General features: G+C 43.3%; 1 protein-coding gene across 1 annotated transcript in view; it reads right to left on the reverse strand.

The window, feature by feature from the left end:
- The window catches only part of LOC143277969 (dymeclin-like), a 37,759-nt gene extending 12,955 nt beyond the window's left edge, over nucleotides 1-24,804 (reverse strand). Inside the window, exons 1-11 of the mRNA XM_076582953.1 lie at nucleotides 24,664-24,804; nucleotides 22,414-22,653; nucleotides 15,855-16,001; nucleotides 15,050-15,177; nucleotides 11,897-11,990; nucleotides 10,344-10,469; nucleotides 6,404-6,534; nucleotides 5,180-5,374; nucleotides 3,811-3,992; nucleotides 1,311-1,436; nucleotides 11-124 (exon numbers count right to left, since the gene is read on the reverse strand). Coding sequence (XP_076439068.1) covers nucleotides 11-124; nucleotides 1,311-1,436; nucleotides 3,811-3,992; nucleotides 5,180-5,374; nucleotides 6,404-6,534; nucleotides 10,344-10,469; nucleotides 11,897-11,990; nucleotides 15,050-15,177; nucleotides 15,855-16,001; nucleotides 22,414-22,553 — 1,383 coding nt within the window. The 5' untranslated portion in view covers nucleotides 22,554-22,653; nucleotides 24,664-24,804. The remainder of the gene's footprint in view (nucleotides 1-10; nucleotides 125-1,310; nucleotides 1,437-3,810; nucleotides 3,993-5,179; nucleotides 5,375-6,403; nucleotides 6,535-10,343; nucleotides 10,470-11,896; nucleotides 11,991-15,049; nucleotides 15,178-15,854; nucleotides 16,002-22,413; nucleotides 22,654-24,663) is intronic.
- Nucleotides 24,805-25,912: the final 1,108 nt, after the last annotated feature.

The raw sequence follows: 25,912 nt of genomic DNA on the forward strand, positions 1-25,912 counted from the left end.
ACTGACTGACCCTCATGCGTGTCATGTTGAACTGGATTGTGCGGATCACCACCAGGATGAGCAGTCCCCCCAGCGTGATCTCCGTCAGGGTCCTCTCCTTGAACCAGCTGACGTTCTTCAGGGTCTGTGACACACACACCACGCCACGCGGCCCCCGCCATCCCCCCTTTACAGTAATTGCGACACACGCACACAAAATACACACACACAGTGACACACATGCACACACACACAAACTCACATACACACCACCCCTCACAGCAATTGTGATACACGCACAAAACACACACACACAAGCACACACACCCTGCAGTAATTACAACACATGCACACATACACAAACTCACATACACACCACCCCTTACAGCAATTGTGATACACGCACAAAATACACATACACAAGCACACAACCCCTGCAATAATTACAACATATGCACACACAGACACAAACTTACACACACACCACATGCCCACCCTTACAGCAATTGTGATACACGCACAAAATACACACACACAAGCACACAGCCCCTGCAATAATTACAAAATATGCACACACAGACAAACTCACACACACACCACATGCCCACCCTTACAGCAAATGTTATACATTCACACACACACACACAGCAGTAATCATAACACACACACATACACACACGAACACAAGCACACAGACACAATCTCACACACCACACGCCCCACCCCACATCCCCCCCTTACAGCAACTGCGATACATGCATGTATAACACACACACACACACACCCTGCAGTAATTACAACACACGCACATACACACACACACACAAACTCACACCACACACCACCCTCTACAGCAATCGTGATACATGCACACACAACCCACACACACACGCACACATCCCCTGCAGTATTTACAACATATGCGCGCACACACACACACACACATAAGCAAGTACAACACTCTCACACACACACACACACACCCCTGCCCCCTTTCCCAACTGCGATACACACACACACACACACACACACACACACAGTAATCACAACACACACACACAAACTAACACACACCGTGACACACACCACACGCCCCCATTTACAGTGATTGCAATACATGCGCACGCACACACATGCACACACACACAGACCCTGCAGTAATGACAACACATGCACACACCTACACATATCTCCCCTACAGCAAATGTGATACAAGCACAAATACAAACACACACACACGCATCCACACACCCCAACAGTAATTACAACAGACACACACACACACACACACGCACACACACACACAAAGACAGGACAATCCAGTGACTGACAATCTCATGGACAGCCTTGTTGAAGACATCGTCCTCTGTGAGCACCAGGAGAATGATGAGGGCCATGTAGATGTGGTGAGAGTTCCGCTCCTGGGCTTGGTACAGGATCTTCAGCAACGGCAACACCTGGACACACACACACACACACACACACCACTATCATCATCATCATCATCAGAATGATAGTTATAACAATAACAGTAATAATCATCATCATCATCATCATCTTCATCATCATGGTGAGAGTTCCGCTCCTGGGCTTGGTATAGGATCCGCACCAACGGCAACACCTGGACATGGAAACACCGCAATAATAACAATAATGATAATTATATCAATAACATCATCATCATGGTGAGAGTTCTGCCCCTGGTGCCAGCTGCATTGCTTGGTTCTAACTTTTTGACAGTTACACGTGACTAAATGCCTATGTTGACCGAACTATGCCACTGGTCAGTTCCATACTACACACAGTTAGTAGCGGGTTCCGACCATACTAGGCTCTTCCGTCCGAGCAATGCAACTGGCTCCTGGGCTTGGTACAGGATCCTTAACAATAGCAACGCTTTAACACACACACACACACATACACACCACAATAATCGTAATAATAATAATAGTAGTAGTAGTACTAGTGGCAGTACCATTATTATGATAAGCAGAATGATAATGATGACAATAACAACAACAACAACAACACTAATAACACTAATAATAATAATAACAACAACAACAATACTAATACTAATAATAAATATACTACTACTACCACTAACAATAACAATAATACAGATGAGAAAAATGGTGAGCATTTCTTTCCTGGGCTAAGTACAGGATCCGCAATAACTGAACACACAACAACAATATTGATGATAGTAATAATAATGATAATGATAACATTAATAATGATGATGAAGATATCAATGCTCACATCTAGCTATACACACATACACAAACATGCATCAAGAACCATACACGAACAAGCGTGTGCAGTCTCAGTTCGCTGCTCACGGAGGCGTCACTGCCTTTGGATAAGTCCTTATATACGCTAAACCACACCTTGCTAGACAGATGCCTAACTAGCTGCATGACTCAACGTGCCAGTCAGAGCTTGAACAGCATGCGTATATAATTTATCTGTGTACTTAGAGTGGATTTCTTGTACAGAATCTTGCCAGAGGACAAACCTTGGAGCCATGGGTTCTTTTACAGTGTGCCACTGGACCTCAGTTTCCTGTTTTCCTGTTTCATGAGAATGACTGAATAATCCATGTGACGGACTGACAAGGGCAGTTTGTTCCGTACCACTGTGCCAAGATAGGAGAAAAAGCACCGAGATTTTTTTTTGTCTTCAAGGAATTGTCAGCAATCTTGAATCGGCAGCCGACAACGCTCACAACACTGTCAGTTCTGTGAAGCTAACAGCAAAAAGCTTTTCGCTTCTAAGATCATCAACTGTGATTAAATGTACTATATAAAATGTACCTTTATCTTATATAATATGTAATGCAATAAAAGTAAATAACCAAATGCTCATCCTTAGGAGTCAAACAGACATGTAACCTATAAAATTATGTGAAAAAAAAACCCATGAATGAGGAAGGCATGTGTGCCAAGGGAAAAAGAATTTTTTTAGTAAAATAAAATAAAGAAAACAAAACAAAAATTATATTAAAAAAAAGATTTTCTACCATTAGTATAATTGACAGACAAAAGTACACCATTGTGGAAATCGGGTTTTCTTATCTCACGCATCAGAATTTGAATTTAGTTTTTTGTTTCTCTTTTTATGATTTCATTCCAGGTCTAATGATATGGACAGGTTTAAAGTAAAATTACCATATACTTCCTTTGTTACCTTTCACGTTGTTCTCTCCATTCCGGAACTGAGATATAAACAGTGGGAAACTGACTGATACTGTTACATGACTTGTCATGGACATGGCTAATGTCTACAGATGTGTATTGAGATGTTTGTTTCTGATGGCGTTGAGAATGCTGAATGGTACTGATATCGTTTCTGGTAGCGTTACAATGTTGAGTGGTACCGAGATCATTTCTGGTAGCGTTGAGAATGTTGAACAGTACTGTCAAACATTCTCAACGCTACCAGAAACAATCTCTGTATCATTCCACATTCTCAACACTACCAGCAACGATCTTGGTACCGCTCAACATTCTCAATGCCATCAGAAACGATCTCAGTACTGTTCAGTTTCAGTTTTCAGTTTCAGTAGCTCAAGGAGGCGTCACTGCATTCGGAAAAATCCATATACGCTACACCACATCTGCCAAGCAGATGCCTGACCAGCAGCGTAACCCAACATTCAACATTCTCCAGTACTGTTCAACATTCTCAACGTCATCAGAAATGATCTCAGTACTGTTCAACAACAACGCTAACAGAAACGATCTTGGAACTGTTCAAAATTCTCAACGCCATCAGAAACAAACATCTTGATGCACACATGCCGACACAAACTGAGAGAGAGCCACTGACCAGGATGTCTATGTTGGTCCTGGACAGGATGTAGGCCTTCATGCCGGTGTTCTGGTGGATGAGGAGGTACAGCAGCAGCGTGGTCTGGTCGTCGTGCAGGGTGGAGCTCAGCGTCCCGTACACCTTCCCGTAGTCCAGTCGGAAGGTGGCTGTCACCTGACTCGGCCCTGCCCCCACGTCCGCTGTTACACATCATGATGGGGGGGTGAAACAACGTATAGCATGGTGATGATCTTGATGATGGTGAGTGACGATGATGATGGTGATGATGGTGATGCTGATAATAATGATGATGATGGATTATAATGATGATAATGGATGATGATGATGACAATGATGATGATGGTGACAAAGATGATGATGATAATGACGGTGGATGATGATGATGGTGATGGTAATGGATGATTATGATGATGATGGATGATAATGATGGTGGTGATGATCATGATGGATCATGATAATGATGGTGGTGATGATCATCATGATGGATCATGATGATAATGATGGTGGTGATGATCATGGTGGATGATGATTCTGATAATGGTGGTGATGATGATGAACGATGATGATGATGGATGAAGATGATGATGATGATAATGATGGAAGATGATGATGATGATGATGGATGATGATGATGATGATGATAATGATGGATGATGATTGTGGAAAATAATAATCATAATAATAATGGTTGTGATGATGGTGGTGGTGGATGATAATAATAATAACATTAATAATTATGATAATACAGTAGATAATGAAATTAAAATAACATGACATGACACAGATACACACTCATACACACACAGACAGAGAGGCAGGCACCTACACACACACACACACACACACACACACACACAGAGGCACACACACACAAACATACACACAGAGGAACTCACACACAAACACATGACAAAACACACACACACACACACATACACACAGAGGCACACACAAACACACAGAGGCAAAGACACACACACACAAAAAAAAAAAACACACACAAACACACTCACACAACACATGCATACAGACAGCACAACACACACACACACTCACACACACATACACACAGAGGCACACACAAACACACACACACAGAGGCAAAGACACACACACACACACAAAAACCCCCACACAAACACACTCACACAACACATGCATACAGACAGCACAACACACACACACACTCACACACACATACACACAGAGGCACACACACACACACACACACAGAGGCAAAGACACACACACACACACACTCACACAACACATGCATACAGACAGCACTACACACACACATCCCACTTCCCCCCAGCAGTCGCCCCCCCCCCACACCCCCCTCCCTCCCAAAGCAGTCCCCACTCACAGTTGGAGTCGGTGAAGGAGAAGAGGGCCTGGCGGAAGGGGTTGGCCCCGCCCCCCCGGTCCAGCGTGCAGTGATTGGTCAGCACCAGCAGCAGCAGCAGGCTCTGATTGGCCAGCAGCGTCTCCCCGGGCTCCGCCCCCTCCTCCTTCTTCTCCTTGCCCCCCATCCCCAGCGTCATCACCGACCACAGGCTGGCTGTGGACACAAAGTCATCGATCCAGGATCCCTTCTGACAACTAACACGGTTAAGATCTACTGTGATATACACATCTGCGTGCGTGTGTGTGTACGTGTGTGTGTGTGTGTGTGTGTGTGCGTGCATCAGGGACATGATCGAGGAAAAGCCAAGCTGAGCGAAATGTGCGAGAAAAAGTTAACTTTTCTATTGAAGAAGTTACTGTACTGATGACAACCCCCTAAAAACCTTTTCTTTTCATTCGTGGGTTGTGGCTTGCACATTCTCTTGTATGCATGAGTGGGCTTTTATGTGTATGACCATTTTAACCCTGCCATGTAGGCAGTCCTACTCTTGTTTTTCAGGGGGGTGGGAGGGGTGATGAATGGCGGGTATGTTCTTGTTTCCATAACCCACGAAACGCCGACATGAAATACCGTATCTTTAATGTGCTAAGTTGATCTTCTGCATGCGTATATACAGACGAAGGGGGTTCAGGCACTGAGCAGGTCCACACATCTGCTGAACTGGGAGATTGGAAAAATCTTGACCCTCAACCCACCTGTGACCACCAGGCGCTGTGACCAAGATTCGAACCTGGGACCCTCAGATTGAAACTGCAATGTTTTAACCACTCGGCTGTTGCGTCCATCATATATATATATATATATGTGTGTGTGTGTGTGTGTGTGTGTGTGTGTGTATATAAAGAGAGAGAAACTCTTGGTAGTCAATTCCAAGTTTAAATACTGGACACCACACCACGACCTGTTGGGCTCACACAAAGTCATCAATATATATATATATATATATATATATATAGAGAGAGAGAGAGAGAGAGAGAGAGAGAGAGAGAGAGAGAGATCTATATATTCATTTGAGATAGATACAGAGATACAGATGGATAGACAGACAGACAGATACACAGATAGATAGCAATATATTCATTTATTAATTTACTTATTCATTTACTCATTACATATTTATTCATTCATATTCAAAGAAAAATAAATGAACAGAAAACCAAAAAAGAAAGCAGAGTGACCGACAGGCGAGGGTGGAGGTGACGGAGGAGAGGAAGCCGGCCTCCTCACTGGCGCGGTACAGCTCGGGGGGACACTTCTCCTGGTTGATGTAGTTCCACAGCAACACCTTCACCAGCAGTGGAGCGTGGATGGCACTGCACCAACAACACCAACACCAACAGTTTCAGTTTCTCATGGAAACCAGAGACCAAGCAGCCAAAATTATGTTCATCCGTGATGCGTGAGGAGCAGTCTGGAGATAAAAGCAAAAGTCAAATAATAAAGCAGTTTCATTTTCTAAAGGACACTGGAGATGAAATAGGCAAAACTGTGTTCGTACATGATGCGTGTTAACTAACAAAGCAGTTTGGAGATAAAGCAGCCAAAATTATGTTCGTCTATGACGCGTCTGGAGCAGTTTGGAGATAAAGCAGCCAAAACTGTGTTCATCCATAACGTGTCTGGAGCAGTTTGGAGATAAAGCAGCCAAAACTATGTTCATCTATAACGTGTCTGGAGCAGTTTGGAGATAAAGCAGCCAAAACTGTGTTCATCCATGACGCGTCTAGAGCAGTTTGGAGATAAAGCAGCCAAAACTGTGTTCATCCATGACGCGTCTGGAGCAGTTTGGAGATAAAGCAGCCAAACCTATATTCGTCCATGACACGTCTGGAACAGTTTGGAGATAAAGCAGCCAAAACTGTGTTCGTCCATGACGCGTCTGGAGCAGTTTGGAGATAAAGCAGCCAAAACTGTGTGTGTCCATGACGCGTCTGGAGCAGTTTGGAGATAAAGCAGCCAAAACTGTGTGTGTCCATGACGCGTCTGGAGCAGTTTGGAGATAAAGCAGCCAAAACTGTGTTCGTCCATGACGCGTCTGGAGCAGTTTGGAGATAAAGCAGCCAAAACTGTGTGTGTCCATGATGGTCTGGAGCAGTTTGGAGATAAAGCAGCCAAAACTGTGTTCGTACATGACGCGTATAAAGCAGCCAAAACTGTGTTCGTCCATAACGTGTCTGGAGCAGTTTGGAGATAAAGCAGCCAAAACTATGTTCATCTATAACGTGTCTGGAGCAGTTTGGAGATAAAGCAGCCCAAACTGTGTTCATCCATGACACGTCTGGAGCAGTTTGGAGATAAAGCAGCCAAAACTGTGTTCATCCATGACACGTCTGGAGCAGTTTGGAGATAAAGCAGCCAAAACTGTGTTCGTACATGACGCGTCTGGAGCAGTTTGGAGATAAAGCAGCCAAAACTGTGTTCATCCATGACGCGTCTGGAGCAGTTTGGAGATAAAGCAGCCAAAACTGTGTGTGTCCATGACGCGTCTAGAGCAGTTTGGAGATAAAGCAGCCAAAACTGTGTGTGTCCATGAAGCGTCTGGAGCAGTTTGGAGATAAAGCAGCCAAAACTGTGTTCGTCCATGACGCGTCTGGAGCAGTTTGGAGATAAAGCAGCCAAAACTGTGTGTGTCCATGATGGTCTGGAGCAGTTTGGAGATAAAGCAGCCAAAACTATGTTCATCTATAACGTGTCTGGAGCAGTTTGGAGATAAAGCAGCCAAAACTGTGTTCGTACATGACGCGTCTGGAGCAGTTTGGAGATAAAGCAGCTAAAACTGTGTGTGTCCATGACGCGTCTGGAGCAGTTTGGAGATAAAGCAGCCAAAACTGTGTTTGTCCATGACGCGTCTGGAGCAGTTTGGAGATAAAGCAGCCAAAACTCGGTGTGTCCATGACGCGTCTGGAGCAGTTTGGAGATAAAGCAGCCAAAACTATGTTCGTCCATGACGTGTATAAAGCAGCCAAAACTGTGTTTGTCCATGACGCGTCTGGAGCAGTTTGGAGATAAAGCAGCCAAAACTGTGTTTGTCCATGACGCGTCTGGAGCAGTTTGGAGATAAAGCAGCCAAAACTGTGTGTGTCCATGACGCGTCTGGAGCAGTTTGGAGATAAAGCAGCCAAAACTGTGTTTGTCCATGATGCGTGTTAACTAATGCCGTAGTTTGGAGATAAAGAGTATTATTACTGTTAACTAATGAAGCAGTTTGGAGACAAAGCAGCCAAAACTGTGTCCGTCCGCGATGCGTGTCAACTAAAGGGGCAGTTTGTTTGTCCATGACACATGCTAACTAATGGAGCAGTTTCAGTTTCAGCTACTGAAGGAGGCTTCACTGCATTTGGACAAATCCATGTGCACTTCATCACGTCTGCTGGGAAGATGCATGACCAGTGCGCGCCCAGTCAGTACTTGAGTGCATGCTTATATATTTGTGTACCTATCAGAGTGAACTTCTGCTAAAATTTTGTCAGAGGACAATGCTGAATTGCCATGGGTTCTTTCAGTGCACCAAGAGGTGCTGCACACTGGACTTCAGTTTACCATCTCGTCCGAACGACTGGACGCTTAGTTTGATTTTCCAGTCAAACTTTGGGAGAAAGGGTGAGGCATGGATTCAAACCCAGGTCCTCATAGGACACTGTACTGGCAGGAAAACATCTGAACCGTTCAGCCACATTCCTCCTGACAACAGTAACACACACCATACCTACTGTGCCATCAGTGGATGCAACACTCTCCCCCCCCCCCCCACCTCCAACTCCCCCACCAACCCAACCCCACCCCTGTGCAATCAGTGACTGCAGTGTTCTAAAACATTATTTCACTAAAAAAAAAAAAAGTTTTTAATTCAGGTGGAATATTTCACTACTGAGCTTGGACATAAACTGTGGTTTACTTCTTTAACCTATTCAACCCTGAAATGTTTTCACCCTCAGCTGGCTTCCATGCCACATTAGTGCAGAAAAACGCTGACAACAAACTGTTTTTCCATCCAGATTACCTGTGGACACTTGTGGAAATGCTGCAGCAGTTAGTTCCCTTTCTCTGTGGTTTACGCTGATGTAGGATTGTGAAAATCGTTCTAATGAGACAAATTTTGACGCCAGAGCAATGCTCAGGCGCTGGTTCTAAATGAGTTATTTCATTTCCTGTGTAAAAAAAAAAAAAAAAAAAAGAAAAAAAAAGAGAGCAAAACTTAAAGCCTTTTACAAACCTGGGTCATGTTTAAAGACTTTTAAGGACTGAAAATAATGGCAGATCATTCTTTTACAAATTCTAAAAAACTTTCAAAAACCGTATGCACCCTGACAAAGCCAAAATCACTCTCATCACATGCCAGCATGCCTGCACCAAAATCTTACCGTCAGGAGCAGATGATGTAAAAATCAGGGACAAACTGAAATTCTCAGGAATTATCAGGAATAAACTGCATTCATACAAATGTAATGCTGTGCAGGCATGCAGCTTCAAAGTCCCTGTTTTTGTTGTTGTTGTTGCTTAATCTTTATGTTTAATGTGACGACATAAGTCATCATGACCACCAGACTAATGGAGAATTTGCACTTGCAGAAAATGCACAAACTAGTTTTTCCTATTCTTTCCTTTACTTGTAAACATGGCCAATGTTCTAGCGATATCAATATTGTTTTGTTATTGTTTTCTTTTGTTTCTTGTTGTTGGGTTGTTTTTTTCTGCAGCGACGTTCACTCTCCATCTTCTTGATCAGTATGACACATTCACCTGTGACAACTAACCATCTTTTCAGTTGAGCATGCTTTCTCTTTGTCTCAGCTCTTCCGAAGCTTGTTATGAAGTTATGCACAAGTGCACGCTGGTCGGGTTACAACTGCCCACCCGCCATGAAATCTGTCCACCCATGAAAAAAAGCACCCCAATCTGATTTCTTTTTCCTATTACATGCAATCTGCTGCCGTAGTGTCTGGAATAATCACTAACAGGTTTGGGTTTTTTTGTTTGCTTTTTTTCAAATTTTTTTTCCAACAACAAATACAGCTATTCATGAATGATAGGCATGCGTGCATCATCAACATCTCATGGGCACTCGCGACACGAAGCCAGAGTCATGACTCTCATTACCACGAGCACACAGAGAGGCACCCACCACTTGCCGTGCATCAGGTAGTGGTAGATCTTGAACTGGGTGGCCGGCTGAGGCTGGAACATCTGGATGGACAGCAGCACCAGCAGCATGTTCAGGCTCTCCAGGTGAAGAGCATATGTGAAATTCCTACAGGAAAAAATGCAGAGCATATGTGAAATTCCTACAGGAAAAAATGAAGAGCGTAGGTGAAACTGTAAATTCCTGCAGACAAAATACAGTGTAAATTCCTGTAAGCAAATGTAGAGCATAGGTGAAATTCCTGCAGGAAAAAAATGCAGAGCGTAGGTGAAATTCCTGCAGGAATTTACTCTGCATTTTGTCCATATAGTGTAGTATTCTGTCTGCAGGATTAACAGTAAATTCCTGCAGGCAAAATGCAGATTTTTTGCAGAGCAAATTTCTAAGGCAAAAATGCAGAGCAAATTCCTGCAGGCAAAAATGCAGAGCAAATTCCTGCAGGCAAGTTTTTTTTCCTGCAGGCAAAAATGCAGAGCAAATTCCTGCAGGCAAAAATGCAGAGCAAATTCCTGCAGGCAAGCATAGGTGAAATTCCTGCAGGCAAAAATACAGCGAAAATTCCTGCTGGCAAAAATATGTAGAGCATGTATGAAATTCCTGCAGGCAAAAATGCAGAGCATATGTGAAATTCCTGCAGGTTTAATGCAGAGTAAGTTCCTGCAGGCAAAAAAACATAGCCTATGTGAATTTCCTGCATGCAAAATATGTAGAGTATGCGAATTTCCTGCGAGCAAAATATATAGTGTATATGCAATTCCTACTGGCAAAATACAGAGCATGATGTGATTTAAAAAAAAACAAAATTTGTTTTGTAATCAGTATCACTGAAGCTATGCAAGAATTGCTCTCTCTCTCTCTCTCTCTCTCTCGTGCGCACCTGCATACGCTCTCTCTACTTTCATTACAAGTTGTGTTTTTTAAGCTGATGTGGTGCAGCATACATGAATCATAATGAACATTTTAGATACCTCCTTGAAACTGAAACTTTAAACTTTTTACTTGCTGAAATCAATCAACTGGCAGAATATTACCTGAGTAAATAAGACCTATCTGATCTTATCCTGAAAGGATTTGATCTTGTGACGACTGTCTTTCAGCATGTGGCGCTCTCAATCAATGTGAAGTATCACTCATTCGGATAAGTCGTCCCGTGTGCAGCACATGTAAAAGAGCCCATGGCAACAAGAGAGTTATTCCCTGGCATAATTTTGCAAGAAAATCTACTCTTTTTGCAAGAAAATCTACTCTATACGTACCTATATCGAGTACATGTTTGTTGAGTGCGTTCATGCACGCTAGCATGCATGCATGTGCGTGTGTGCGTGCGCGTGTGTGTGTGTGTGTGCACGTGTAACTTGAGCCTGACTGGATGACACAGGAAACAAACGCTGAGTGCTTGAAGGCAGCTCTCAGTTGGCTCTACCCAGGTCTGCAGCATGTGAGGCACTCACACTTTGGTCTCTGACTGAGGATAGGTTCCACACACGTAAGTATCCATATCAATCAATCAAAAAGTATAAGCATGATACACTTACAACACTGGAACGTCGACCAGCAACTCCACAAGAGCGGAGATGAACTTCTCTATCTGACCACCGATCTCATCATCTGTGTCGTCAGCCGGGGTTCCTGCAAAGAGACAAAACAAGAAACAAATCCATGTGTGAGGATAGACCGTTTAGGACAAACCATTTATCTATTTTTGTTGCTTATACAATAGCCCAGCCAACCACGCAGGTCCACATCTGGGCTGAAAAAATGATTAACTCATTCTAGTCCAGGTACCAGTTAACTCGTACCATGATGAATCCCCCTGTGGACATGGCATGAGTATTCTCGTACCAACACACTGTTCTAATTCCGTTTACTCTTGCTTGGTCCAGTTGGCGTTCTAAACTGAGCCGTTCATGGCTTCTGGAAGCACAAAACCAAAGCCTTGTTTGACCAATCATGTCAACAATTCTTTGTTGATTTTTGCCAATTTGGTGAACAAACCAGTCTTTTCACTGCAGTGGTCTCATGCAGCGCTGGTCCAGGGGAGGCATGTAGCTGTGGGATTGAACGAGTTAATGTCGATCCCGTAGAAAAACTTTTTTTTTTTTAAATGGAAAAGAAAATAATCAGGCACAGGTATGGTAATACTCTTGTACTGTACATAAACCTTGCACAGATGTTGACCATTCTGTCAATTTCTTGCCGGAGAAGTAAAAAGAAAGAAAGAAAAAAGGAAAAGTGAACACAAAAAACATCACTCATACGTAACAATACAACAATATCATACTTTAACAACAGGTATACAAAACCAAAAAAAACAAAAAAAAACAGCAGGCAACTCGCAGGTCTTATACACAAAATAATGCAACACAGTAAGAAGGTCCAATTATCAAGTCCAGACAACAACAAAAAAAACAACCCAAAACAATAAAAATTATTCAAGACTTTCTATCAAAAAAACAAAACAAAAAAAAACAAGAGAGTCAAGGCCTTCAAGACTAACTTGAAATACACTTTAAAATTTTTTTTTTTAAAGTAATAAAAAAAATATCCCCCCCAAAATCAATCATTATAATGTGTTCTGTATTTGTTATCATAAAACTTCGGGTTAAAAAAAAAGAAAAAAAAAAAGGACCTAAGCGCAGGTTCGATCCTGGCATGTTCGGGGGGGAAGAAATTGTCTCACTTACTGCACTACTGTGGATCCATGAATGACATTAAAAAATTAACAATTAAGCATGTTTTTTAAAGGGCGATAAATCAACTGTGGCATTCAAAGTGAGAACGCTGTTCAAATCATATTATTTTGGTGTATCTCGGGCATTTAAAAATTCTGTATGGGCAATTAAGAATTCTTTAAAGTCAACAGTACAGGAGACGTGGCTATCGCCGCAATCACACTGCAACATTTAGCTGTTTTTCTCTGGATCTAGATAGATGTACAAGTTTAGTTAAACCCGCTGGTAAAGTATGACACGGTTGATTCAATTTCTCTTTTATGTTCATTCTAGTTAATTGGGTATCCACTTTAAAATATCCATATGCAGTAAACACGTCGATGATGTAGTCTGTGTCACTGTATGTGTTCTACCCAGAATTTGTATTTCTTTCCATTTAATTGCGCACCTGAAAATTGAGGTCACGCCGTCTACTCACAAAGCATCACCAATGCCAATGTTTTCAGAATCCCAGAAATGGTCTCAATGAAATAAACCATTAATGATACAGGAAACACGGCTATATTTGGGAGACTTACAAACTCTTATTGGTATGACTGTGAAGATTTTTTTTCATACGATTTTTAAGCCAAATTTTGTATCAATTGACGGACAAAGTATTTCCAGAGAAAACAGCAATGTTTAAGTTTACCACAGACACACATACAGACAGACAGATACACACACACAGACAACTGAACACTGGGTTATTTTATCATAGACTCACTCTGTTTACACAAGTGAGTCAAAAAGTATCAGCACTCAAAAGAAAAACAACCCAAAACACACACACACAATGTGTACACACACACTCTCCCCTCTCTCTCAGAATAAACACACCTGTGAAACACTCTCACTCTCCCATGTCTTCCATTACTGATCAATCTGTGCCAGTCAAGTTGTGCAGTTTTATTCACAAAGCAATGAGAATGTAGATATGCAAGCTGTGATAAAAATGTCACCATTCCCTTGTTGCACACAGCAAAGAATATGTCAACACTCACGTTGTAGGCCAGAGGCCTGACATTTACATAATTTTAAGATTGTCTTTTTTTTTAGTCTGAGTCACTCCTACCATCAGAATGCAAGCTATAATAACAAGTGAGTCAAAAATGTCAACATTCCCTGATTGTACTCAACGTTTGTCATCACTCACATTAAAGCCAGATCTGATGTTAACATCAATCAATAAATCAACAACCAACCAACCAACCAATCAATCAATCAATCGTCTGAAACAGAGTAAGAAATTCGCCTTCAGGCGGGAAAATAAAAACTTATTTCAAGAGATACAGTCATTTCTAAAGAAGACATTCATTCCACCATCAAATAAAAAACACTCACACCAACAAGGCAAGATAGGGTTGGGGGGAGAGGGAAGGAAGGGCATTGCTCCATCAACATCACAGTAAATTTGTGATCACATTGTAATGCATACAATAATATATATATATATATATATGATCTTGAGTTCAACTTGATGACAGCTATTCATCTAAATTTAATGAGGGACAGGTGAGAGTAGGGGTTACAAGCAAGATGAGAAAGTGAGAGGAGGGAAGGGAAATTAATGAAAATGACAAGAAATCTTTACACACATAAACACACACATACACGTGTACACACACACACACACACAATGTACTCACACACACACATATACACACACACACGTGTACACACACACACGTGTGTACACACAAACACACACACACACGAGTTTAATTAGGAGCCCAACTGGCTCTTTGTGGTAAATTTACCAGTTGACTAGTTTGTTTTATTTTCTTTATATTCTTTTTTATGCAAGATCAGGAGAAACAGGGAAAGTAGTGATAATTCAAGGCATGGGTTGGGTGGGGAAGATAATGGATGTTTGTCCGTCCAAAATCACAACTGTGGACAAAAGAACAATGAAAACACACACACATGTATATAATTTTGAGTATTCTTTTTAGTTTGACTTAAAATCAGTTGTACCGTCAGGGTTCGGGGGTCGGCAATCAAACTGCTGAACCAGCAGCTCCTCCGACAGGTGCTCCACAAAGTACTTGCACAGACAGCGGATGATGAACAGCGAGTTGTACGTCTGCCAGATGAAGATGTTGCTGGGAGAAACAACAAACAACACAATTTTTGATGATCAATGCTGTTGTAGCAAGAGTACAACAACAACAAAACAAAACTATAAAAGGCAAAAAAATTGTCCATCTCTGTAACATCGCTGAGATCATAGAAAGAACTGTGGTGCATGAACAGTGTGTGTGTGTGTGTGTGTGTGTGTGTGTATGCATGCGTGTGTGTGTGTGTGTGTGGGGGGGGGGGGGTGGGGGGGGGGGGGTGTGTCTGTGTGCCTGGACACTTTCTAGTAATTATACTTGCAGTGACAAACACATACACACAGAGTGACACATTCAACACACACACACACACAATGACACATACACTTTAGTGTGACACACTGCGACACACCACACACACATACATGCAGACACACATGCACACACACACACATACATGCATACACACACACATACACACACACATACCCATGCATGCACACACACACCTACAACCCACACCCACAGGGTGACACACACACACACACTTTACCATACACACACAATGACCGCTCCCCACCTTGCCACACACACACACACAGAGAAAAACACACACACCACACATACACACATTGCAGTCACATACACACACACATCCCATCACAACCATACCCACACACCACCACAAAACACCTCCATTCCCCCACCCACCCACCCCCACTTACTCCTCGCACTGGGCGGACGCCTTCAGCTCTGTGGCGCGGATCAGAAAGTTGTGAAGCAGTGCCTGAAGGTTGCCCGTGTGGCAGTTGTTGATGGCAAAGGTCCGTGCTATCTGCGCCGTTGATTCCTCCAGCAGCCTGGCATCAGCGCTGAACACACACACACAATCACACACACACACACACAATAACACACACACACACACACAATAACACACACACACACACATGTTCGCTTTTTGTCAGGCAACGTGATCTCATTTTCTTGACTCACTTAGTACTGCCAGTTAGCTCCCCTGACTTTCCCCACAGATGGCCCATTTGTATGGGTAAGAAATAAAATCGCCAAAATAACAAATGTTAGAATTTATTAACTGAAAACTTCCAAACCAATCAGTAACATAGCGAGTTAGTTGGGGACAAAATATAAAACCTCCTCCTTTCTTATGCTATCATACAGTGAGATGATGGAAGTATCCATATTTTTTAATCAAAATTTGTACACACTGACGATTGTATACGAATCCTAGAAAACACAAAGAGTCTGAAACAGTTTAAATTCAGAACATTATATGCTATGATAGGACCCCTTCACCTAATTCTGTTGTCTGCCATGTGACTGAGACAAAACTGGGTCAGACATATACTGTTCGCATGAAACAGTCATCGTGCAAATAACTCTCCTGCTTGTGAGCACAGCAACACACACTGCACTTATTGGTCGCAGTGGAGACTGGAAAAGTCAGTTAAGATATTCTTAGCTCATAACATCGTTATGGAAATTAGGTGCCACTCCAAAAATTGGCAACTACTTAAAGCCCCGATCTGGGCCCTTTGTGTGAAACGGTCGTAAACAGCAGGGCCCTGATCAAGGCCTTTCGTCTGGAGTGAGTTAACTCATTCTACTCCAAGTACCAGTTAACTCGTACCATGATAACTTCCCCTGTGGACTAGGTTCAAGTATTCTTGTACCAACACACTATTCTAATTTCATTCATTCTTGCTTGGTGCAGCTGGCAAACTGAAATGTTTACAGATTCCGGAAGCATGAAAATGAATTGTTTGACCGACTAGATCAACAATTCCTTATCGATTTTCGCTGTTTCAGTGAACCACCCACTTTTTCTGCAGTGGTCTCATGTAGTGCTGGATCAGTGGGGCTGCAACAAGAATGTAGCTGTGGGGTAGAAAGGAAATTTTCTATCTAAAATTATGTTTAAATAACATACTTACCGTGACCCAACTAGTGCAGACTCCAGCAGGGGTCTGACATTCCTGTCCTGTGCAAACTACTATCTGCTTATGCAGAGAAAACGAAAGCAACTATGGCCGATAACCTCCTGGAAGTAGGTAACCTCCCCTTTGTCCCACTAGCTAGCGCCCTCTTTTGACGGCAATATGCCATCACCAGCGCAGCGAGCAGGGAGAACAGGAAGCGGGGAGGATGGGAGGGTCTTAAATTTGGGTCATGGTAAGTATGTTATTTAAACGTAATTTTAGATAGAAAATTTCCTTTTAATTACACATACTTAACCGTGACCCAACTAGTGCAGAAGAACACAACAAGGTGGAGGGCTCGCCTGTTCTACTGTCTGTGTGCTGCGATGGCCTGTTGTGCAACTACCACAGAAGCGATGCCTCTTGAGCCATCATCCTGCAGGCGTGTGACATCTCAGGTAGAAGTCGATGAAGGTGGCAGGGTTTTTCCAGCAGGCAGCATCCATGATGTCTTGCAGCCATGTTGAGTGGGCTAAGGCAAGAGAAGAGGACCATGCTCTGACTTCATGTGCTCTGGCTGAGGAGGCATCAAGTCTCAATCCTACGTCTGCATACGCGCCTTTAATCGCATTGGCTATCCATCGAGACAGAGACATCTTGCTAATGTCACGCGGATGGTCCAGGTTCCAGCTAATGAAGAGGCATTGTTTGGACGATCGGAAAGGACGCGACCTTTTAAGGTCTATGCACAGGGCCCTGACCGAGCAGAGGAATCTGTCCTCGTCGTCATGGGCCAGAGAGCAGTTTGATGAAAAGAATGGGAGAGGGTGTACTGGGAGTTTGATTTTTGGCAAGAAATTCAGGGAGGAATCTAAGTGAGATAGATCCGTCTGGCTCAAAGGCTATATCTTGTGTGATGCCACTGAGGGCATTAACCTCACTACACCGCCTGCCTGAGGCAAGTGAGATGAGAAAGAGCGTCTTCATGGAGAGTAGTTTGAAAGGAGCTATAGCAAGGGGTTTGAATGGGGCCTTGCGGAGGTATTGCAGGACCAGAAAAAGGTCCCAAGAAGGGGTCCGGGGGGATGTACGTGTGTGGCTGAGGGAAGCCCTCGAACCAGTGGTCTGAGCAGGGGGTCATCTGAGAAAGAGGGCCCGCCCAGTTGCCGAAGAGTGGAGCTGATTGCAGCACAATGGACGCGTACTGCAGAGGCAGAGAGGCCTTTGGAGGAGGAGAGGAAGGCAAGAAAGTTGGCGAGATCCATATTAGATGGGTGTGTGGGATTGAATGAGTGGGTTGAGCACCAGGAGAGCCAGCGGTTCCAGTGTGCAGAGTAAACACCTTGAGTGCCTTTGCGATGTGACCTGCACACGAGGTCAGCTGTGTCATCGGAGGCGCCTAGTGCTGACAGAGATTCCCGCACAGTAGCCAGGCGTATAGGTTGAGAACCTCTGGGTTTCCGTGGGGGATGCCCGAGCGTGGCTGGACTAGGGAGCGTCTGCCGATGTGAAGGTGGAGTGGGGGAACGTGAGTGAGGTGGAGAAGGTCAGGGAACCACGGCTGTGCTGGCCAGTGGGGTGCGATGAGTATCAGGGCGGCACTCTCCAGCCTTGCCTTTCTGAGGACTTTTCCCATGATGGGAAGTGGGGGGAAGGCATACCCCGAAAGGTTGGACCAGCTGATCAATAGGGCGTCTATGGCCCAGGCCTGTGGAAGTTGGACCTTGTGGCGAAGAGGTCCACCTGTGGTTTGTGCCAATGGTCCCAGATTGGCTGAAGAGTTGAGTGTGACAGGGTCCACTCTGTTTGGAGCACAGTGTGGGATCTGCTGAGGTAATCTGCTAGAATGTTGAGCTTGCCTGGGACATGTCGTGCTGTCAGGTGGATGCTGTGCTCTGACACCAGAGGGGGACTGTCTCCGCACGCAGGGACAGCTGGTGTGAGTGAGCTCCCCCCTGTTTGTTCAGATAACATGCTACCGTCGTGTTGTCCGTGCATAGCATGATCGACCTGTGCGAAACGTGGGGGAGGAAGTGGTGGAGGGCGAGGAAGACCGCCTCCAGCTCCAGTTTGTTGATGTGCTACAACTGCTGTTGTGGGTTCCAAGTCCCCGATGCTGTGTGGTCATCCATGTGGGCACCCCAGCCCATGTTGGAGGCATCTGTGTACAGTTCTGCATCCGGTGTTGGGCTTGAGATTGGAACCCCGGCGTTGAGCAATTGCATGTCCATCGACTGTGAGAACCATGTGCCCAGAGGTATACGGGTGTCCCATGCCTGTGAAGACTGGGACCACCTGTCCTGGAAGTGACACTGAAATGGGCGTTTTTGTAGTCTCCCTAGTGGAACTAGTGCAGCGAGGGACTCCATGAAGCCGAGCAGAGAGGCAAGTTCCCTGGCAGACGCCGAGGTTGCCAGTGATAGCTGGGTAGTGGAGGAAGTGGAGGCTGCGGGTTGGTGTTGTGGTTTAGAGAACCCAAAGCAGAGGGCCCAGAGTGTCTGCAAATCGATTGCGATCACGCCTTAATTTTAGCCCGATCGCCCAATCAAGCCACATAATTATGCGACCTGGTTGAAGACATAATTAGACAAACAAAAATACGAAAAAAAACTTAGCCGTATGCAATGCACAGGAACAGGTGTCGAGATGGCTGCCGGAAAAAGATGGCACTAGCTAGCGGGACAAAGGGGAGGTTACCTACTTACGGGAGGTTATCGGCCGTAGTTGCTTTCGTTTTCTCTGCATAGGCGGATAGTAGTTTGCACAGGACAGGAATGTCAGACCCCTGCCAGAGTCTGCACTAGTTGGGTTACGGTTAAGTATGTGTAATTAAATGAAATGTACTTGAGCCCAAAGAAAAATTCCTGTGGACTTACAGACAATATCATCAAGGTTGTATTTTATCTTTATCTAATCATTTCCCACTTTATATATTTTTAATTCAGATGTCAATTTGACAGGAAACACTCTTGTTGTCTTGTTTTGTTTTGTTTTCCCTATTTTATTTTTTTGATGTTCTTTGACATTGAGATATCAGTTTGTCAGAGTGTTCTTCTTTTCCCATCTTTTTTCTGACTTTTGTTGTCGTAGTTTAACCCCTATGCGCCCTTCTGTCCACCACCCCTACCTCCATATACACATACAGGTAAACATTGAACATAAAACACACAATCAGTGATGAAATAAGGATGGTCCATAAATTTTTATAGGTTTTTACTGATTTTAGTTTTACACATTTTCACAATTTTGGGGGAAAATCCATAGGACTGGGAGCGACTGATTGTTATAAATATAACACTCTACAGTTTACAGCCAGGGTCCAGGGACTGCACAGGTTATCTCAAGTGTGTCTTGATATCAACTCACTTAGTACTGCCAGTTAGCTCCCCTGACTTTCCCCAAAGAAAACTCGTTTGTATGGGTGCAAAATAAAATTGCCAAAAAAAGAAGAAAAAAAAAAGAATAATCTATGAACTATAAACGTACAAACTGATTGGTAACATAACGAGTTAGTTGGGGACAAAATATAAAACTTCCTCCCTTCTCAAGTTATCATACTATCATCTCATGCTATCATACAGTAAGATGATGAAAGTATCCATACTTTTTGTTCAAAATTTGTACACATCGATGACATGCAAATGAATCCAGGAGATCACAAAGAGTTTATAACAGATTAAATTCAGAATGTTATTTAACCATAGTAGGGCCACTTCATCCAATTCTGTTGTCAGCCTTGTGGCTGAGACGAAACTGGGACTGATGCCATTGACATGCACTGTTCATGTGAACCAGTCACCATGAAAACAACTCTCCTGCTCGCAAGCACAGCAACACACACTACATTTATTCATGGCAGTGGAGAGTGAAAAGGTCAGTTAAAATATTCTTAGCTCATGTCATCACAGAAATTAGGTGCCACTCCAAAAATTCAAAACTATCAAACTAGGCCCAGATCGGGGCCCTTGGTCTGAAACAGTTGTGAACAGTACAGCCCTGATCAAGGCCCTTGGTCTGAAACAGTCGTGAACAGTACGGCCCCAACTGGAGTTCTTGGTCTGAAACGGTTGTGAACAGTACGGCCCCAACTGGAGTTCTTGGTCTGAAACGGTTGTGAACAGTACGGCCCCAAACAGGCCCTTGGTCTTAAACGGTTGTGAACAGTACGGCCCTGATCGAGGCCCTTGGTCTGAAACAGTTGTGAACAGTACGGCCCTGAACAGGCCCTTGGCCTGAAACAGTTGTGAACAGTACAGCCCTGATCAAGGCCCTTGGCCTGAAATGGTTGTGAATAGTATGGTCCGGACTGTAGTCCTTGGTCTGAAATGGTTGTGAACAGTACGGCCCCAAACAGGCCCCTGATCTGAAATGGTTGTGAATAGTACAGCCCCAAACAGGCCCTTGGTCTGAAACAGTTGTGAACAGTAGGGCCCCAATTGAGGCCCTTGGTCTGAAACGGTTGTGAACAGTATGGCCCCGATCGAAGCCCTTTGTCTGGAGTGAGTTAACCAAACCAAGGTAAAATAAAGGGGTGTGGGTGGTGAGGGGTGAGATTCTAAATTGCCAATACTGAAATCCTTGTTACAGAGGAATACTGCCATCTACGTGTCTCAAACTCAGTACCAACAAACTAAAGATCAGTATTTGGTGACTTTATTTAACCCTTTCAACAAAATTATTAAAAAATATTTTTTTTAAAAGGCACAAAAAGAAAAAAGAAAAAAAAGGAAACATTAAATGTTTGGAAGAACAAAACCAGGTGCTACACTGCATTGTATTACATTACAATGTAATGTATTGTATTGTAATTTTTATTGTTTTACTTTTTATCCTAATACTAAATTTCTCTGCACGACATTTTACTGTCAAAAGAGCATTTCTCCACAGAATTTAGCCCTTATTTTGTTGAAAGTCATTTCATGCGTGCTAACTGCTTGCTGCTATCGTAACTTCTGGTTTATTGTCTCATCTAAATGACTGGCACCCAGACCACCACTCAAGTTCTAGTGGAATGGATGGGGAGAGGAGGGGTGAGGGGTGGGGGGTGGGGGATGGGGGTAAGATTCCTGGTTTGTTTGTTTGTGTATTGTTTACTTACTTGTATTTTGTTTATAAATCTCTCTCAGATTCTTTTCTTTGTTTTGAACTTGTGTTCATGTATGTATTGTTCTTTGCATAAAATAACAACAACAAACAAACAAAAAAACAACGAAAAACACCCAAAATTTGGTCTGTAGATAAATGGGGACTGAAACCCATGGACACTAGCTTCCAATCCTGAGTCAGGGTGAGTTACCGCTTGGCCACAACTCCACACAGGCAGATCGAACATCAAGTCACTTACCTGGTGACAGGGATGAGGAAGGAGAAGGACAAGAGCTGGTTCCAGAAGGGGTCCATCGGGTTGATGGGCTCCAGCCCGGACAGACGCTTCAGGTACTCGTTGCTGCCCAGCTCGCTCAGACTGCTGCCTGCAGCACCCATGGCCACTGCTGTCTCGTCGTTGACTGGTCAGATCAATCTTCACACAGCCTGGTCACTGTCCTGTCACTGTTGTATCATCGGTCTCAGTGTAGGCCGGCGTCTGCCCAACAAACAGAACATTTCAAAGTGTTAAGAAAAAGAAAAAAAAAGGTGACCATCAATTATAAAAGACTTGTGTTGTTAAGCGAAATTTTGGCATCTTTATTCAGTGTTAAAAAAACAACAACAAAAACAACAACAGTACCTCATATTTTCAGGAAAAATATCACCAGTTTTTCTTCCAAAAGCATAAGCAGTAATCATTATTTAATTTTAAGACCAATGTTCTCTGGGGGTATTATAAACTGACTCTGCCAAACACAAGAAAAGGCACAAATAATAAAGCAATCTGCCCAAAGGCCTTTTTTTGTGTTTGTTTTGTTTTGTTTTTAATTCCCCCCAGCTACAATTCAAGCTATCCTTAATTTCTTTCACTTGTCAGCCCAAACCAAGGAGTGATGAAAGCAAAAAGGAACTATGCAAATGAACAGTTGTTTCTAAAGACCCTAAAAAAAGAGTAAAATCCATACAAAATAAATGTTCGGCAGGATGTATAGAAACAGAACATTAACCCTTCAACTGCCATGCCTGTAGAATTCAAGGGTACAGTCACTGATGACATTCTCAAAAGCAGGGAAATAACTCTGGAAGGCTGAAAATTCACACAGCTAATCCAATTTGATATGGAGTGGCATATCTTCAGACCATTATCTCAGTTTTTGGCCGATTGTTCTGGATGCTGATTATGACATGAAACACTAATTTCTACAGATTAATTCCCCTGCAGACAAGGGGGTTAACTGAAAACAATCCCAAGACACACCCTCACCCATCCCAAAGAAAACAGTATGGCTGCCTAAATCAACATCAGAAAATGGCAAGACAAAACAAATGCATACAGAAACTGTCTTTAGCCACTTGTCACCTTTCCATATGACACATTATTGTCAGTAATTTTTATTTAATTTTTGGTACTACCTGTGGCAGTCACAACCTTTCTCTAAACATTTCACTTATGATTTCATTTTTACTCACTTTCGTGCACCCCCTTCTGCATAAAAAACAAACAAACAAAAAACAAAACAAAAAAAAAACAACAAAAAAAAAACAACAACAACAACAACAAAAATATATATATATATATATATATAGGATAGTAGTTTGCACAGGACAGGAATGTCCTGCCCCTGCTGGAGTCTGCACTAGTTCGGTCATGGTTAAGTATGTGTAATTAAACCTTTCTTTTTCCCCAGTACAGGAATCCACCACCTCCTCATGATATGCATAATCAAAACCCCAAAACCAGTATGAACATGAACCAAAATGTGTGAAAATGAGATTTGTCCTTGGACAGACTGGTCAGATCTTATCTGACAGAATTTCTCAATCTCAAGAGTCAGAGATATTCAAATGCTTCAAGTTCAGAAAGTTTTTATGCAGCTGATGGTCCACTGGTGCCTTTGTTCAGACCGACAGCTTGACATTTCCTCAAGGCAAAACACGGCATGCCATGCACATAAACATTATGAAGAAAAAAAGTAAGAACTGTGTCATCTTAGATGTGTATCCTGTTCAGAATCAGAGCAAGCTAGTGGCGAGACAGCGAGTGGCAAGGGTGAAAAGTACATGCAAAAAGGAATGGACGTGAGGTGGGAAGTAATAGTTGAAGTAGATTGTTGTTGTTTTTTTACCTTGCTCTGAAGACTACCTAGCCTAGAACAGGCGAACTTTGCCACTCAAGACGTGAGGTGGAAAAATGAAACATACATTCGTAGTATGTCTTATGACAACCTTGCCTAATTAGGGAGGAGGATACTTTTAAAATGTAGTTATCTTTTATTTCCCCTCTCTCTTTTGTCAGTGTGAAAGACAAATGGAACTCGCTGAGAGTTTCATCAGACAAAGGCCTCTGTTTCGTCTTAATCCGGTTTGTTTCGTTTGCTGAACTGGCAGCTTTTTAAATAATTACGAACTTTCACTTGCAGATTGCGTCCAGTACAAACGAACTGAAGTATCCTCGAAATGCCTACGAATCGGGTAAATTATTAACTTCTTTTCGAAAGATACATACCTATTTTATCTTATTCTTGCATCCGTTCTGGACCAACGCATAAGCAAATCGGCATTGGTGCTTAGACAGGTACAGAAACAATTAGAAAAACAACAAAGGAATTGATCACAAGTGGTAACTTTTGCGACGTCTGAAATTTTCTCCACGTCGGTGCTCTTCTATTTCCGGTTCGTTCCTTCAGGGAGGACTCATTAATATTTTGTAAGGTCTTCGGGAGAGTTCTGTTAGTATCGTTCGACAGCCCAGTTTCAATTTCAGTTTCAAGGAAGTGTCAATTAAAGATTGCAGAGGTAAAGCACGCGGACTGATCTGTATACGCTATGCCAGTCTGCTGTAGAAAAAAGGGCAGATACCTGATTATCGCATAAACCCAGACCACTGTTGCTAATACCACTATTACCACCACCACCCATTACTACGACTACCAAGTACTAAACACTCAGTGTGTGTGTGTGTGTGTGTGTGTGTGTGTGTCACAGTGTGTGTCAGTGTGTCAATGTGTGTGTGTGTGTGTGTGTGTGTGCCGGTGCGTGTGTGTGTGCCGGTGCGTGTGTGTGTGTGTGTGTGTGTGTGTGTGTGTGTCAGTGTGTGTGTGTGACGGTGTGTGTGTGTGTGCCGTGTGACCTTTTACTTACGTCAGTCATGGCTTCGTGGAAGATATGTGACGCAGCAAGCAAAAACTCGGCCGGCTAAAGTCTGAATTTATCATTTTTGACAGTTAAGTGCTTCCAAGAAGTGAAAAAGTCACACCGTGACTGACGGACATGCAATAAAACATTATTGCTCCATAAGCCCTTAACCAGCCGCCGTGGCTGACTGAAGTGGTTAGCGTCGCGGACTGACGGCTGGGAGGACGCGGGTTCGAATCCCAGCGCGGACAAGGTGGGTTTTTCGGCCGCGGCTGGCTCCTACCCTGACTTCAGTGTGTGCTATGGGCTTAAATGGGGAAACTGGGACTACACAGTCGAGTATCATCCACTTCACGGATGCGTCTTTGGGTGTGTTGCTCTGAATTACCTGGCCAACACTGCAAGTGTCTCAGTGTATCTCTCTGGCCCTGTTGACGCCGGGATGTCATGACAGGAAGCGTAGAGTACAGCCTTGTCATGTAGTCCCAAACCAAAATGGACCTCCATAGCAACATCGTTATCGTCACCCTCCTCCTCCTTCATCATCATCAGTATACACAAAACAGTCCCAAATAAAATCTGCCGGTAGCCTTTCATGCGCTGCTCTCATGGTGACCTCA

The sequence above is a fragment of the Babylonia areolata genome, chromosome 35, assembly GCF_041734735.1.
Source record: "Babylonia areolata isolate BAREFJ2019XMU chromosome 35, ASM4173473v1, whole genome shotgun sequence".
NCBI classification, from domain to species: Eukaryota; Metazoa; Mollusca; class Gastropoda; order Neogastropoda; family Buccinidae; genus Babylonia; species Babylonia areolata.